General features: G+C 38.1%; 1 protein-coding gene across 2 annotated transcripts in view; it reads right to left on the bottom strand.

Moving 5' to 3' along the window:
• Positions 1-16,026: 16,026 nt before the first annotated feature.
• Positions 16,027-18,232, bottom strand: part of TAF1 (TATA-box binding protein associated factor 1) — a 145,270-nt gene continuing 143,064 nt past the window's right edge. For both annotated transcript variants that reach the window (XM_037822723.1, XM_037822722.1), the window contains exon 38: positions 16,027-17,844. In XM_037822723.1, coding sequence (XP_037678651.1) covers positions 17,625-17,844 — 220 coding nt within the window. In that variant the 3' untranslated portion in view covers positions 16,027-17,624. The remainder of the gene's footprint in view (positions 17,845-18,232) is intronic.

The following is an 18,232-nucleotide window of genomic DNA, read 5'->3' on the forward strand; positions in this document are numbered from 1 at the left end:
ATCCTAATAAGATTATATACACACAAGTGTGTAAGAACGAAGCTGGAAACTAGCCATACACACAAAAAAAGTTAAGTGATTTTCTCTAGGTGGTGTTATTATAGGTTTATATCTCCTTTTTGCTTATCCATCTTGTTTAATTTTCTACAGTAAGCAATAATTGTGCAATACTTTCTAAAACTTTTTTTAAAAAACATGATTTGTACACCATGACTCCTATCAGATAAAATTATACCATCATCAAAACAAAGACTGGAAGGTGTTATACAAAAATGAAAATAGTTATCATTAGAGTAGTGGAAGTATAGGTGACTTTTTGCTTTTACCAAAATTTCCTTTTCAATATTTTTAATGATAAAGGAATGTTTTGGATGCTCTTTTTTATTCTAATTTTTATTTTATTTTTTGGAGTAATGAAAATGTTCAAAGATTGTGGTGTTCAATGCACATCTATGAACTGATTGTACACCTTGAATGACTGTATGTTATGCAAATTTATCTCAATAAAAATGCAATTTAAAAAAAGTAATACATGTTTATTGTAGACAACTCTTTATAGAAAAGCTAAAAGAAAGAAAACCACTCTTACTCCCACTGTGTAGATATAAGTACCATTATCATTTCCTTCCTGACCTTTTCCATACTTTTTTTTAACAAAAAATGTGGTCATACACACCATTTTGTATACTGCTCATCTCACTTCATTTTATCATGAGCATTTTCCCATTACCCATTACCATTTTACAGCTGTACCTTAATTTAATCCCTTATTGCTGAACATTCGTTGTTTCTAATTTTTAATATTAAAAATTTAATGTTTGCTGAGCATGTTTTACATAAATCCTCATGGTCATTTCTGACTATTTCCCTAGGATAATTTTTTAGAAAGGGAGTTAACAGATGCAAGGGTATGAAAATTCTTAAGGCACTTGATACAGTGTGCCAAAGAGCATTCAGAAAAGTTGTAGTAAGTTACACTCCCATCGACCCCGTGTAAATACTTGCTTTACCACAGCCTCATAGTAACATTTTCTTTAAAGAGGTCTTGTATTTAAAAACCTGGCTTTTGCCAACTTGGCAGATGAAATCATTGCCCTCCCCACTACATGGGATCTGACACCCAGGGGTGTAAATACCCCTGGCAACGTGGAATATAACTCCTGGGGAGGAATCTGGACCCAGCATCCTGGGATGGAGAACATCTTCTTGACCAAAAGGGGGATGTGAAAGGAAACGAAATAAAGTTTCAGTGGCTGAGAGATTCCAAAAGGAGCTGAGAGGTCACTCTGGTGGGCACTCTAATGCTCAATATAGATAACCCTTTTTAGGTTCTAATGACTTGGAATAGTTAGCAGTAAATACCTGAAACTATCAAATTACAATCCAGAACCCTTGAATCTTGAAGACAATTGTATAACAATGTAGCTTATGAGGGATGACAATGTGATTGGGAAAGCCATGTGGATCACACTCCCCTTTGTCCAGTGCTATGGATGGATGAGTAGAAAAATGGGGGCAAAAAAAAAAAAAGGCGCCCAGTGTTCTTTTTTTACTTTAATTGTTCTTCACTTCAATTTTTATTCTTATTATTGTTTTGTGTACGGTAATGAAAATGTTCAAAAATTAATTTTGGTGATGAACAGACAACTATATTATAGTACAGTGAACAACTGAATGTACACTTTGTATGACTGCATGGTTTGTGAATATATCGCAATAAAATTGAATTTTAAAAAAAGATGAATTGTCTGTAGATGCAAGAGTCTATTTCTGAACACTCAATCTACATGTCATATGATTGTATAAAAATGTAGCTTATGAGCAGTGACAATGTGATTGGGAAAGCCATGTGGATCACACTCCCCTTTGCCCAGTGTATGGATGGATGAGTAGAAAAATGGCAGCAAAAAAAAAAAAAAAAAAAAAAAAAAAAAAATAGGCACCCAGTGTTCTTTTTACTTTAATTTTTATTCTTATTACTTCTGTGTGTGTGTGTTAATGAAAATGTTCAAAAATTAATTTTGGTGATGGATGCACAACTATATGGTGGTACTGTGAACAACTGATTGTATGCTTTGTATGACTGTATGGTATGTGAATATATTTCAATAAAAAAATTAAAAAATAAAAAACAAACAAACAAAAAAACCTGGCTTTGGAAACAGACAGCCCTGTATCCAAATCCTGGCTCTACCAGTTGCAAATGTGTGACCTTAGGAAAGTCGCTTAATCTTTCTGATCTTTCGTTTTCTCATCTGTAAAACAGGCATAGTACCACCTAGCCTCAGGGTTTTTTTGAGGATTAAAGGAGCAAATGCTTTAAGTTGACCCATATGAAATGGCCAATCGTTTGACCTACAAAAAATGGCAATGACATCTGGCATATTATAAATGAACAAAAATGGTAGCTATTGAAATTATTATTATGGAGGTGGGATAATAAAAATGAATGGCACCCTTAGTGAAACCTTCAAAACTCAGAAGACATGAGCAGAGATAAACTCCTGAAGAAAACCTTACGGCCTTTTTAGAAAAGCAGCGGAGGCCTCAAGGATAAAAGAGGAAGGGGAAAAAGAGACCAAAACCATGGGGAAAGAGTTGGAAGCCACCTGCAATTCCCATATGGAAATATTTCTTCAAGGGTACTCTGCTTACAGTTAATAAGCAATTAGGAAGATTTTGGAGTTTACATTCACTTTGAGGCAAATGGGAAATGTGCAAATGTCCTAAATTTCAAAAAGGGAAATAAAGAGGGCCCCAAAAACTATAGAATAAGTTTTGTGTCCATGTTTAACTATTGGAAAACAGGGAGAAGAGAGAAATGCTACAAGCCAGTGTTTCTCTAATATGAAAATTCTCATAATGAGAATCACCTGGGATACTTTTAAACTAGTTTCCAAGCCCACACTCCAGACATACTGAATCAAACTCTAGAGAAGGGGCCTGGAAACCTATAAACAAGTACTCCAGGTGATTATGATAATCAGACAAATTTGGGAAACTGCTGTACACATACCTTATGGCTTTCAAGAAGGCAGTGACAAACTTCTTTCAAAACAGCCTCAGGGATGAAGAAACATGAGGTGGCTGACAGTGAAGGCAAACTTGGTAATGATAATGAAATTAGGGATGGTCAAAATGTAAAGGATCTATCAAAGAATTACTGTGGTGGTTTTAACATATATCCACAACTTCTTTGCTCCTCTTCCATCCAGGAGGTGGATCTTAATTTCCCCTTCTCTTGAATATGGGCAGGACTTAGTGACTTGCTTCTAAAGAACAGAGTGTGGGGAAAGCAAAATTGTAACTTTATAGAGAAGAAACATGGCAGACACCTCCTTAACCCAAATGATTGAGATTTAACATCACCAGTAATGTCATGTTGATATTGTGTACCACCTGCTGTGATGCAATGAGAAGGGCACTTTGCCTGAGTGGTTTTTTCCTCAAAATGCATAACCCATTCTAATAATGAAAAAAGCATCAGACCAACCCAGATTGAGAGACATTCTAAATAAAAAAACCTGACCAGTATTCTTTGAAAGTATCAAGGTCATGAGAGACAAGGAAAGATTGAGAAACTATCACAGATTGGAGGAGGCTAAAGAGACATAAAGACGGAATGCAACATGGTATCCTGGATAGTAGTGGAAAAACTAAGAAAATTTGAATAAAGTCTGTAGTTTAGTTACTAGAACTGTACCAACTCTAATTTCTTAGCTTTGATGAATGTACCATGGTCAGTAAGATGTTAGGTTAGGGGAAGCTGGGTGAAGGGTATACTGGAACTCTCTGTACTATCTTTGCAACTCTTCTGTAAATCTAAAATTATTTCAAAATAAAACTTGAAAAAATATAATTTCTTAAGCTAGGTGGCAGGTGCACACTTAATGTTTTTAGTATTTTTTTATTTCTTATATCCATTATGTATCTCCTTCACTCACTCCCTCCCTCCCTTCTGTACATCCTTCTGTCTTTCCTTCTTAGCTCCTGGCATCAAGGGAAACTGTCATAACATTAGACTGGATACAAGTTACAGGAACAGATGCCTTGGAGTCTAAATTCCAGCAACAACACTTTAAAATAGCAGCATGTCCAGGTATCAACAAAAGAGTAGAAAACATACAAAGAAACAGGAAAGGGTAGCCCAGGCAAAGGAAAACATTAAAGAAATGTTCAATGAGGAGGGAGGAACAGACCCGGCAAATACCAAAGACTTAAAAAGGATAGTCCTAATTATGCTCAAGAGCTAAAGGAAAACATGACCAAGAACTAAAGGAAATCAGGCAAACTATAGATGAATACAAAGTATCAAAAGAGAGATGGAAATTATGAAAAGGCACCAAAAAGCTGAAGAGGACAGTAACAGGAATTTTTAAAATTTCCCTGGAGAGGGTTCCACAGCAGATTGGAGCCGATAGAAAGAATCAGTGAACTTGAAGATAAGACAATTGAAAACATCTAGTCCCAGAAGCAGAATGAAGAAAAGAGAATAGAACCTGGGAAACCTGTGGGACAAAACATGCATACCAATATATGCACTGTGGGAGTCCCAGAAGGAGAGAAAGAGAGAAAAAAGCAGAGAGAATAGTCAAAGAAATAATGGCTGAAAACTTGCCAAATTTAAGGAAAGACATAAATATGCATATCCAAGACTCTCAACACACTCCAAACAGGATAAACCCAAACAGACCCACACCACGACACATTTTAACCAAACTGTCAATGCCAAAGATGAAGAGAGAATTCTGAAAGCCTCAAGAGAGAAGCAATGTGTCACATACAAGGGAGCCTAGAAAAGATTAAGTGGCGATTTCTTGTTGGAAACCACGGAGACAAGAAGGCAGTGGGATGATATATTTAAAGTGCTGACAGCAGAAAACGGCCAACTAAGAATTAATTCTATATCCTGCAAAGTTGTCTTTCAAAAATTAGGGGGAGATTAAGACAGTCCCAGTTGGACAAAAGCTGGGGAACTTCACCATCACTAGACTGGTCCCATGAGAGATGCAAAAGAGAGTTCTGCAAGTTGAAAGAAAAGGACACTAGAAGTAAATATAAATGCCAGTACTATCGTATTTTTGGCTTGAAACTCCCCTTTTTACATCCTACAGGATCTAAAAGGCAAATGCATAAAATGTAATGATAACAACGGTCTGGACTCATAATGTATCAACATGCAATTTGTAACAAGAACTGCATAAAGGTGGGGGGACGGATGAGCACAGGAACAGTTTGTGTATACCACTGATGTTAAACTGTTATCTAAGCAAACGAGAGCATTATAGATTTAGGATGTTAATTTTAAGCCCCATGGTAACTATAAAGGAAATACTGGAGAATATGCAAGCTTGTAGAGATGGAAATTAGGGTACAGGTTGCCAGGGGCAGGATGTCAGGGAGAATGGAGAGTTAATGCCTAGGGTGTAGGGTTTCTGGGGAGATAGGAAAGTTTTAGCAATGGAAGGTGGTGAAGGTACTGCAACAGTGTAAATATGAGTAATCCCACTGAAATGTTTGGGAGTGGTTGAGATGGGAGAATTTAGGTTGTATTTACGTTTCCACAATTAAAAAAAAAAGAATGAGTAACTAAGGACACAATGACAATTAAATGCAATTTGTGGTCATGCACAGGATCTAATAATGGAGGAGAAAGTGAATAAAAGGACCTTTTTGAGATATGTGAAAAAAGTTGAACATAAACTGTAAGCTTCATATCTATGTTAAATTTCTTGAACTTGATAACTGCACTTAAGATTACATTAAGTGAATATCCTTGTTCTTAGAAATGTCTATGGCAGTATTAACTGTTCAAGGAGCACGATGTGTACAACCTATCCTCAAGTGTTCGCAAAATGGAGTGACAGACACAGATGGACAGAAAGATGAATTGATAGCTTGATGAATAGATAGAATGATAGGCGAAGGTGGCAAAATGTTAAAACTGATGGATCTGGATATCTGGGGGGATAGGGGTGTGTTAAATTCCTCTGTATGGGTTTTGTATTATTTTTGTATCAGTCCTGTAAGTTTGAAAGTATTTCAAAATAAAAAGTTTTTTTTTTAATTTGATTGTGGTGATGAATGCACAACTATATGATAATACTGTGAGCCACTGATTGTATACTTTGGATGGACTGTGTGGTGTGTGAATATACCTCAATAAAAGTGCATTAAAAAAAGAAAACGAGTAAAATTTCACCTTTAGTTAAGAGTTCCTTTTATTCATCTACACATATGTATTGCTTATTCAAAACAGAAAATAACAATTGTTAACATTTACTAGGTTTTTACTATGCACCAAGCACTGTGCTAATTATTTTATATGTATTATCTTCTTTAATTCTCACTATAACCCTATGAGATGACTAAGGAAACTGAACTGTAGTTAAGTGCCCAAGGTCACACAGCTAGTATACGGCAAAAGCCACAAGTATGACACTCAAGCCTGTACTTTCAAACCACCACACTACACAGTTTCTAAGGCACCTGGATCTGAAATGTGGGTTTTTGTTGAAATGTTTTTTTCTCCTAGTCCACAAAGAGATTCTACTGGAATCTGGAGTTACAGCCGGCATTTAGAAGGTTGGAAGAGATGGAATGACTTGTAAATTTACCTCAAGAAAATGAAAAACCTGCTCCAACTTTCCTTTCTATTGTAAATTAGCATTACAGCCTGCAAGTTAAGATTTTTTCTTAAGATACAGTAGTATTTTAATGATTCTTTATTCATTGTTAAGTCAAAGGGACTTAAGACGCCTTTGGAGAAAAAAATCACTTAAAATCAATTAATTCCTTAACCAGGAGTTCAAGAAACACCTGAAATGACATCCAAAACCTTATGCATATATGTATTTTTTTTCTGGAGGGAGGGTCTACAGCTTTTATCTTATTTGAAAACTGTCCATACCCCCCGAACAGGTTAAGATCCATTATTTCAACCACTGTTTGACAGATTGACAGCTGTTTGATAGAGCAGGACAAAGGTAAAAGACCACAGCTGTTCAACAGCACAGAACAAATGTAAAAGACTGAAAATTCCTTGTTGATAAGGAATCAAGTGGTTTTGAATTTAAGTACTGAGACCTAAGAATTTTTGCCTTATTGGAGAAATGTCATCAAGTTGTCGAAATCAGGGAATGGGGGAGGGGTGGGAGGAGCAAAACTCTGATCACTTGGGAAGCTTTAAGAGAAAATCCTCCTCCCACTTTCTGATGAGCTTCCTCAATGCCACATAACAGGGACCCACCCCTCTTTTGAGAATCTAGAACCTTTGTTACTGACGAAAATGTGTTGGGTGTGGGGGGTAGAAATAAGCAAAAATGTCTGGTTTAAAAACTCTCGCCTACATGGATATAATATATGCCCAGCACTATGCTATTATTTTAAAAGAAAGGCAGAATGTCAATGTAGGATATAGAAATGTAGAAAGTGACATTGCCTAAAATAAACAGCTTCTGATACACTTCCCTACTACTATGCTTTCTTGTGATATACTGCCTTTTGGGGGAATTGAGCAGAATGACTATCTCTGGCACCCTAGCAATAATTACCTTCATTTCTTATTTAAAAATTCTTTCTGCTTCCTAAGTATTTACTTCTCTAGTTTTGACCATTTAAGCTGCTTCTGATTTTCCAATATAGCCTTTTCCTGAACTTAAAGTATCCCTGATTTCATAGGAAGAAAATACAGGAAAAGAAAGTGAATAATTTTGTGATGCTTGATATGACATACCCCTGCCTACTAAAATGTAACTTAATTCTGCTTAATCTGTTATTTGACCATTCCTACACAGTATAGATAACCAAGTCATTTTTTTGGTTAATAGAAAGCCTTATTTGTACTTGATAAGTGATTGAGCCACAAACACAGAATATAAGAGAACATTTTAATTTTATTGTAACTTGGATGAATGAATATTTTAGAAAGTTGAAAAGCTGTAATATGGAGCTGACTGAAAACACTGGATTCCGAGTCCCCAATATGTGGAAAAGCCAAACCTATGTAAGCAAAATTTAAAAGAAATGATTTTGAAAGTCTTACAGCCATTTAAATCAACTTGCAGAATTTAAGTAATTTTAATTGTCATAGTTTATGCATGACTTTTACAAATAATAGGTGAAGTACAAAATGTTATGGGCAATGACATTTTTAAAAACCTTGACTAATAAGTTATAATGATCCAAAAGGCAAAGGATACATTTGCAATAGGATATATCTGATGATTTAAAAGTGTGACTCTACATTTCTTCTGAAGTACTTATGTTTACTGAATAATTATTAACATTATTACTATTATTATTTTAAGGACTATCTGCAACAGAATTACCAGGTGTGTGTATTTTAAACGCAAATTCCAAGCCCAAGAATTTAAATCTACAATAGGTACCCCCCCCCCTCATTCTAGTTCAAGAGCAGCTGATTTCTAGGATAACATTGGTCTGGGAATGTTGCCGGATCATGGTTTCCCAAACTTCCCAGATAAGAATCAGAACAACAGTAAAATATACATATTACCAACCTTCTTCCCTGGACATTGTGACTGAAGAGAGCTGAGTTGCAGCCTAGGAATCAGTGTTTTTTATATTTAGGAAAACATTGTACTGTAATCTTTAAGACCCTGGAATTGCAAAAGAATCTTAAAACTATCAATGGAAAAAACTTTGGCTATTTTTATACCGATGTGGATTTGACATTTTGGAAACACACCTGTGGTCATTTCCAGGCCCCACCGCACCCCCTTTGCAAAGTATTCCCATTACTTTTAGGATAAAGACAAAACTCCTTAATAGGATCTACAATGCCGGGCATGGTTTGCCCCCTTCCCATTGCTTGTGTATATCCAATACCCATCTTTCTGGTCTTAAAGGCAGTTCTCCTTCAGTCCAAGACTAACACCTCTATCTGTGTGACCTTGAACAAGTTTTCTCATCTGCAAAATGAGAATAACAATACCTATCTCATAGATGGTTTGGGATTAAATGAGGCCAGGTAAGCGGGAGCTCTCTGCACAGAGGCCCGCATAACAAATAATAGCTATTATGTATTCAAACCAAACTCCTAGGAATTGTTTTCACTTCCTCACATTCAATACAATGCTTCAATCCACTTGCCATCGGTTTTCTGACCCCCATTCCGAAGAAACTGTTCTCACCAGACTCACCCAATTGCCAAAACCAAAGGACAAAATTCAGTCCTTATCTGATTGACTTGAAACTCTCATTTGGCTTCCCTGACAACAGTGTATCTTGTTTTCCTCAAACCACTCTGGCCAGTCTTCTAAAGTATCTCTTGTGGTTCTTTCACTACTTACCTTTTCAAAATTTTTTAAAAAGTTTATTAAATACATGCACATTTATATGCCAATGACAACTACTCAGCAAGATCTTCCCTGACCACTAAATTAGCACCCTCACTTCCCACACACACTGAACATCACTTTTCTTCATAGCCCTTCTTGCCTCTAAGGTCTTTGAGGAAAGGGACTTTGTTTTAGTCACTGCTGTATTCAGAGCATCTAGAATAATGTCTGGCACCCACTAGGGAATCAATCAATATTTATTGGTCACATGACTGACTGAAATCATCTCTCACATCTAATCAGTCACCAAGTCTTATAGATTCTACCTCCCAAATTCTCAAATCTCTGCTCACTGCCATTGTCTTACCACTGACCCATAATATATTGCCTATATGACTACCACAACCATCTTCAATCTTGCTCTGCTACAAATCCATAGCCTGAATTGCTGCTAGTGTGATCTGAGTCCTTCAGAGGTCACTATTCCCTTTAGGATAAAATCCAAATTCTTTAGCAAAGCATGATCTGGGCCCTGGCTAATTCTACAGTTTCAGCACTTGCCAGCCCTTTCCATATGCACCACACTCCAACCATCCCTATTTATAGTAGAATGTTCTTTGCACATGCTATTTGTTCTGCCTGTAATGACAGCCATTCTCTATCTTCAATGCCTTCTTTGCCTGGCTAACTCATATTAGACGCCTCTGGGAAGGTCTCCCTTGACTCCAGAGTTGAGGTTCCATGTCCTCCTCTGTATCTTTATGGTACACTGTATTTATTTTACCCCTGCACTTATACTCTTGTGAATACTTGTGCATCTCCAGCACTAGACTGTCAGTTGTACACACAGCATGCAGCTCAGAACATTCAAGAAACGGTGATTGAAGTGAAATGAAACCCATTAATCATCTCTTATATCCAGGTTTTTACCCAAACCTACTTTACCTTTTCTGCATCTACGCTCACTCTGCCAGTTGTGTCACTATGTACCTCCAGAGAAAAACCACACAATAAAGTAAATCGGCACCATTTTAAATGAATGGTCTTTAACCTCACTGGTGCATTCAACACCTGGCAAATCTTTTATGGATCCCTAGTCAGCTTCAGCTCCCATTTCCCTCAGTGACCATTTTCTTTAAAAAATACTTAAATATAAATTGAAGAGCTTAAAAAGAAAAGAACAAGCACCCCCCCACACACATATTCCATCTCATTTCTAGAGGTATTAACTTGCCAAGTCTTTTCCTTGAGTATACAGACATGGATTTTTATGTTTTGACCTCCAAACAAATGAATTCAAACCCTATTATTCTGACTTATATTTCCAAGAATATCTTTCCACATTAGCATGTGTAGATTTACGTCTTTTTTTTAGTTTATTTTTTAATGTGGTAACATATACATACCATACAATTCGCTATTTTAACCATTTTTAGTGTACAATTCAGTGGCATTAATTACTTTATGATGATGTGCGACTACCACCATTCATTACAACTTTTTCATCACCTAAAACAGAAATTGTGCCCATTAAGCAACAACTACCTCTCTTTTTAACAGCTATATATTGTTTCACTGAATGGATGTACCAAAAATTCAAATTCTCTGCTACTAATGGACATTTTTAGTTAGTTCTCAGTTTTTCATCATCCCTCTTAGTAGTTGAGGACTTTCTTCAAGTCTCCATCCCATTTTCATTTTTTCACAAGGAGGGTCTTAACCTATTTCACTAAGTAAACAGAAGCTATGAAATGTTAACTCCTCCAAGTTAACATCTCTCTTACCTACACACTAATCTACCATCCATTGTTTTCTCTATCTTAGAGGAAGAGATCTCTTCTCCTAAGGTAAACTTTACCTGTGCTAATACACACTCCTGTTTCCACAGAGATGTCTTCCTGATAATTATCCTCTCTTGCTTTTTTAAACTCCTTCTCTACAACTTTCTTCCCCCACGCCTATTTAAACATGCTTACGTGACTTATTCTTAAGACTTTCCCGCTTTTATTTCTCACAGCCTAGCTTCTTCAAAGACTTGTCTATGTTCACTTTTGTCACTTCCTCATCTCCCATCTGGTCCTCAACTTGCTGCGAGCTGGCTTTCAATCCCACTACTCTGTTGCAACTGCTTTTGCTAGCTAAGGTCACCAGCCTGTCAAACCCAAAGGCTCTCTCAGGCCTTGTTTACTTTACCTTTCTCTGGTATATACATTCCTACACGCCCCTCCCCCTTTCCTTGAAACTCCTTCCTTGCTTTCAGCAATATCACTTTTCCGGTTTTCCTTCTATTTCTGCCAACTCCTAAATATTGGTCTTCCCCAGGATTCTGTCTTCCACGCTCTGACTCGATGCATGCTTTCTGGGTGATCTCACCAACTTCCAAAGCTGTACAAATCCTGGGCTTTATGCCTATCTTACTTCAAACTTTCATGCTTCAAACAGAACTTAACTGTTTCTCCTCCCTTTCAACCTCAACCTGTTCAGTGAACAGTATCACTATTCACCTGGTAGCCTATGTCAGAAACCTAGGTTTCACTCCCTTGCTCTTCATTATCTGATCGGTCACCAAGATATAACTCCTCATTCCATCCCTATTGCCTCCAGAACTACTTGTGGTTCCATGAAGAGACCATGTTGTTTTCTTCTAAGCATTCTGATCTGCCTAGAATGCCCTCCCACCTCCCACTCCACTCCCCTGTGACTGGCAAATTCCTCAACACTCAAATTCCTATCTCAAGTGTCTCCTTACTCCACAAGCAAAGTTGGTAACTCCTTTGACTCACCTCTGTACCTTGTAAATATTTATTGCAATGATTGCTTTTTATTTAACTTATTTATTTACATCTCTCTTCTCATTAGAGACAGTAAGTTCCTCAAAATCAGAAACTACATCTGCCTCTAGCAGACTGCTTGATAAGCATAGGTGGCTTGAAAATTCATCAAAACAGATTACAGGGTATCGGGGCAGGGCGAGTAGGAGTGGGGAATGGGGAGTTACTGCTTAATCGGTACAGGGTTTCTGCATGGGATGATGGAAAAGTTTTGGTAACAGATGGTGAATGTAATTAACACCACTGAACTGAATACCTGAAAGTGGTTAAAACTGGAAATGTTGTGTATATGCTACCACAATAGAAGTTTAAAAAAACAGGAAAACAGGTACTTGGGGCAAGATGGCAGCATAGAGAGGAGTGGAAGCTAAGTAGTCCCCCTGGAACAACTACAAAAAACCAGGAACAACTAGTAAATAATCCAGAGTAACTGCAGGGGGACAAACGAGACCATCCACTCATCATACACCAACCTGAATTGGGAGGAATGCCCGAGAACACAGCATACAATCTGTAAGTAAAACCTGCAGATCCAAGTCATGAGAACCCCTCCCCCATAGCCCGAGCTGCAAAGCCTCGTGGTGCCAGAGAGAAGCTCTCTCCCAGCAAGCGAATATAGCTCAGCTGAGCTCCAACTGGGGTTTTAAGTAGCGAGTGTGAACTGCTCATTACAGGTACGCATCCCCAAAAAACAGACAGAGGCTTTGGGTGACGACTGAACTTGGAGAGCCGGAGGGTCACCCTGGACTGGGTCTGAAGGGGACTATGTTTCTTTTTCGGCTCAGTAGAGAAAGCCCCAGTCATATTCAGTTTCCAGGGCTGTGACTCGGGGAAGGGTGGAGACAGCACAAGCAGAGAGAGACAGAGACCATTGAAATGCTAATGACCTCCACTTTGGGGGTCTGTCTTCTCTAGGAGGAAAGGGGTGAGGCCCTTTCCATTCAGAACCAGACCCCAGAGCCTGGGGGAACACAGCCATACCTCCTCACACCAGTCAAGAATTATAGGCTTACAGGCATCACCTGCTGGGCAGAAAAGCACAGTGACCTGAGGCATCAAAGGCTGGAGCAATTTTCTAAGACACACCCTCAGGGAAACCAGACACTGAATATTTCTTCCCCCTGGGACTTGAGCCTGTTCTGGTCTGGGAAAAACTGATTTGGATAACCAAGGAAACCATGCCTAGACAACAGAAAATTACAACCTACATGAAGAAAAACAAAGTTATGGCCCAGTCAGAGGAACAAATGGACACTTCAACTGAGATACAGGAATTTAAACAACTAATGCTAAATCAAATCAGGAAGTTTAGAGAAGATATTGCAAAAGAGATAGAGACTGTAAAGGAAGCACTGGACATGTATATGGCAGAAATCAAAAGTTCAAAAAAACAACTAGTAGAATCTATGGAAATGAAAGGCACAACACAAGGGATGAAAGATACAATGGAAACATACAACAGCAGATCTCAAGAGCAGAAGAAAACACCCAGGAACTGGAGAACAAAACACCTGAAAGCCTACACGCAAAGGAGCAGATGGAGAAAAGAATGAAAAAAATATGAGCAACGTCTCCGGGAACTCAAGGATGAAACAAAGTACAATAATGTACGTATCATTGGTGTCCCAGAAGGAGAAGAGAAAGGAAAGGGGGCAGAAGCAATAATAGAGGAAATAATCAATGAAAATTTCCCATCTCTTATGAAAGACATAAAACTACAGATCCAAGAAGCGCAGCGTACTCCAAACAGAAGAGATATGAATAGGCCTACGCCAAGACACTTAATAATCAGATTATCAAATGTCAAAGACAGAGAGAATCCTGAAAGCAGCAAGAGAAAAGCAGTCCATTACATACAAAGGAAGCTTAATAAGACTATGTGCGGATCTCTCAGCAGAAACCATGGAGGCAAGAAGGAAGTGGTGTGATATATTTAAGATACTGAAAGAGAAAAACTGCCAACCAAGAATCCTATATCCAGCAAAGCTGTCCTTCAAATATGAGGGAGAGCTCAAAATATTTTCTGACAAACAGACAATGAGAGACTTTGTGAACAAGACACCTGCCCTACAGGAAATACTAAAGGGAGCACTACAGGGTGATAGAAGACAGGAGTGCATGGTTTGGAACACAGTTTTGGGAGATGGTAGCACAACAATGTAAGTACACTGAACAAAGGTAACTATGAATACGGTTCAGAGAGAAAGGTGGGGAGCATGTGAGACACCACAAGAAAGGAGGAAAGATAAAGACTGGGACTGTGTAACTTGATGAAATCTAGAGTATTCAACAATTGTGATAAAATGTACAAATATGTTCTTTTATGAGGGAGAACAAGCAAATGTCAACCTTGCAAGGTGTTAAAAATGGGGAGGCATTGGGGGAGGGATGCAATCAGCATAAACTAGAGTCTGTAACTAATAGAATCATTGTATTATGCTTTCTTTAATGTAACAAAGGTGATATACCAAGGTAAATGCAGATAAGAGGGGGGGATAGGGGAGGCATGTTAGACACTTGACATTGGTGATATTGTCTGATTCTTTATTCTACTTTGATTTAAGGTTATTTTTCCTTTTGCTGCTTCCTAGCTGTCATTTTTTTTTTCCTCTTTCTTTTGCCTCTCTACCTTCTTTGACTCTCCCTCCTGCCTTGTGTAAGAAATGTAGATGCCCTTATATAGATAGTGGTGAAGGTGGTGAACACATAAATGTATGACCATGCAGAGAACCATCAATTATTTACTTGGGATGGAATGTATGGTGAGTGAACAAAACCATATTGAAAAAAAAATGGGTTGATGACAAAACCTCGAGGGCAATATACTGAGTGAAATAAGCCAGACAAATAAGGACAATTATTACAGGGTCTCACTGATAGGAATTAATTATAATATGTAAACTCATAGACATGAAATATAAGGTACGAAGATACAGGACGAGGCTTAAGAATGGGGAGTGGTTGCTTAGTATGAGCAGAATGTTCAATTAGGATGAACTTGAATGTTTGGAAATAAACAGAGGTGTTGGCAGCATGATGTGTAAATAACTAACAGCGCCAAATGGTGTGTGAATGAGGTGGAAAGGGGAAGCTCAGGGTCATATATGTCACCAGAAGGAAAGCTGGAGGTCAAAAGATGGGAACGTGTAAAACTGAATCCTATGGTGGGCAATGTCCATGATCAACTGTACAAATACTAGAAATCGCTTCCATGAACCAAAACAAATGTATGACAATACAATTAGAAGTTAATAATAGAGGGGCATATAGGGAAGAACTATATACCTATTACAAACTATATACTACAGTTAGCAGTATTTCAACATTTTTTCATAAACAGCAACAAATGTACTATATTAATATTACGAGTCAACAACTGAAGGGGGTTGGTTAGGGATAGGGGAGGATTAGAGTTTCCTTTTCTTTTTTTCCTTTTTTCATCTTTCACTTTATTTCTTGTCTGAAGTAATGAAAAGTTTCTAAAAATTGAACAAAAATTAAGTGTGATGGATGCACAGCTGTATGAGGGTACAAAGGGGCAAGTGATTGTACACTTTGGATCTTCGGATAATTGTATGCTATCTGAACAATCTCAATAAAAATGAAAAAAAAAAGGAAAACAAAACAGGTGACTTGGTAAGTGTTGAATGAATGAATACAATGTAATCACCCAGTCACCCAAACCAAAATTCTGGAAGCCACCTTCCATTCTTTTCTGTCCCTAAATGCCAACTGGTCATCAAGTCCTGTTTATTCTAACTCCCTGAAGATTTCGCAAATCCATCCACTCCTCCCAACCCCATCCCAATATCACAGCCCTAGTTCAGGTGCCATTCTCCTTACTTGAACTAGATTTGCTCCCCTCCAAACCATTCTCCACACTGTTGCTGGAATTAATGTTTTATTTTTTTTTATTACAAAAATAATACATACTTGTAAAAAAAATTCAAGCAATACAGAAATAAAAGTACAAATACCCCACACCTACTATACATACAATCATATAACCCCCCACCTCAAATCCCATTCCCCAGAGGTTATCATTTTCAGACCTTTTCCTTTGCATATACAAGTATATATAAACACAAATGGTTTTATCTTTTACAAAAATGGGATCACACTGTACATATGCTTCTTCAATTTCTTTCTTCATTCAAAATACAGAAAATTTCTAAAACACATTATTCTTCTTATAACTCATTTTCCATAATATAAAATTCACTTATTAGCATCAAATGCAAAGCTCTTGATAATATGCTTCCTACCCATCTTTCAATCTCCTCTCTAGCCACTCCAACACTGAAGGACTGGAACGAGGCAGGTACAAACAAACAAACAAACTAGGAACACACTCTGCCATTTCTAGACTTTGATCTTTTCACTTCATATTACACTCTGCCTGGACTTTTCCATCTGGCAAACGTCTACTAATTCTTCCACAACTAGCTTAAAAATTACCTCTGGAAAACTTCCTTGACTTTTCAGACATGATTACCCTTTTATTTCCCCCTATACTTTATATCCAGCTTCTTAATCACACTTATCTCACAGTTCCATAATGATTTATTAACATATTTAGAATTCTACTTCCCCTCCCCCAACCTGATGATAAGCTCTTTGGGTAAAAGGGATGTGTCTTATTTACTTTCGCATCCCAAGGATCTGATAGAGTGTTTGTATGGAGCAGATGCTCCTAACAAATCTGCTGAGGATTTTATGATTCTAGAAACACTCACTGAGTACCTACGTTGCACAGAACCATATCCCAAGCATGAAAAGAAACAGAAGACACAGTCCTGACCCTAAGAAATTTACCATTTCCTACTATTTCCCCGGGGTGAGGTGGGGGGACAGAAGACATTTACATAGCAACATATAATTACTGACATATAGGCTGTTTCAAAGATTTAGTCATTTGCCTCAAATCCATTTAGGAATAAGGCACTGTATAATCAAATAAATAAGAAAAATAGCTGTTGGTCTGATAGATTTGTTTTTAAAGTGTGGCACAGAGTCCTACCAGAGCCCAATTCTCCATCCCAGCAGGGAAGCTGCTACCTGTTCCACCTGCAAATTAGAAAACTAAGATGATACCATGCTTGGAAAACTTCTAACACATCAAGAGGACATAAAAATTATTAGTCCTTTCATGATAGCTCCTCCTTTCCCAGGGAAAAATTATTCCATGAGCAATAAATAGAGTGAAAAGAGGGGCAATGGAGAAGGAACTTGGGCTCTCTCTCTCTCTCTCTTTGGTATTGGTGTGGGGAAGGTGGATGCTGTGTGTTAAATGGAATGGTGGCATTGCCCCAAGAAGATCAGGAGAGGCAATTTATTAGCAATTACTCACTAAGTTTTTTAAAGGCTAAGGTTGTTAGTTAATCTGGTGATTTCTAGATCAGACACTGTATAATTATCAACAAATTGGGGAAAGGTGGACCCCCTAGGCTGGAGAACAGGGAAGGCTGACCCAGGAGGCCCAAAAGAGGCCTCATTCATCAGAGTCCAAGTCACTGTCCCCAGCAATGGAGTGGAAATCCTCACTGTCCTCCTCGTCCTCTGACAGGTGGACCTGGCTTAGTACGCTTGGCCCAGAGCGCTGCTCTTCCTCCTCCTCTTCCTCCTCCTCTGATACCTCATACCCACCGATGCTGCTGAAGCTTGTGTCTTGGGTGTTCGACTTGGGATCAGGCTCCTCATAGCTCCCGCAACTGAGAAGAGAAACATGTCATCTCTCAAGCTCAGGCACCATCCTCTAGCTGACCAGTCCCATTCTCGATGCCACAAGGGGATCAACCCATCTCACTTCCCCTCGACACTAAAATGACTGGTTCTGGACTGTCCTACAGATCCGTGAGGAAAAAAAAAATGATCCTGGTTCAAAAACATCAACTTGCCAACTTCATGTATCACAAGAACCTAAACAAAAGAAACTCATCTACACCTGAACAACACACACTACAAGCTTACATGACCATAAATGCTCTGACAGTCTAACACTTAAGAGCCTCACTCACTCACATATCCAGTTAGTCAACAGTCCTGAAGATTCTACCTCTTCAATATTATCTTTGCTTCTACTCTTCTTTTCCATCACTA

Source organism: Choloepus didactylus, chromosome Y (genome assembly GCF_015220235.1).
Source record: "Choloepus didactylus isolate mChoDid1 chromosome Y, mChoDid1.pri, whole genome shotgun sequence".
NCBI lineage: Eukaryota > Metazoa > Chordata > Mammalia > Pilosa > Megalonychidae > Choloepus > Choloepus didactylus.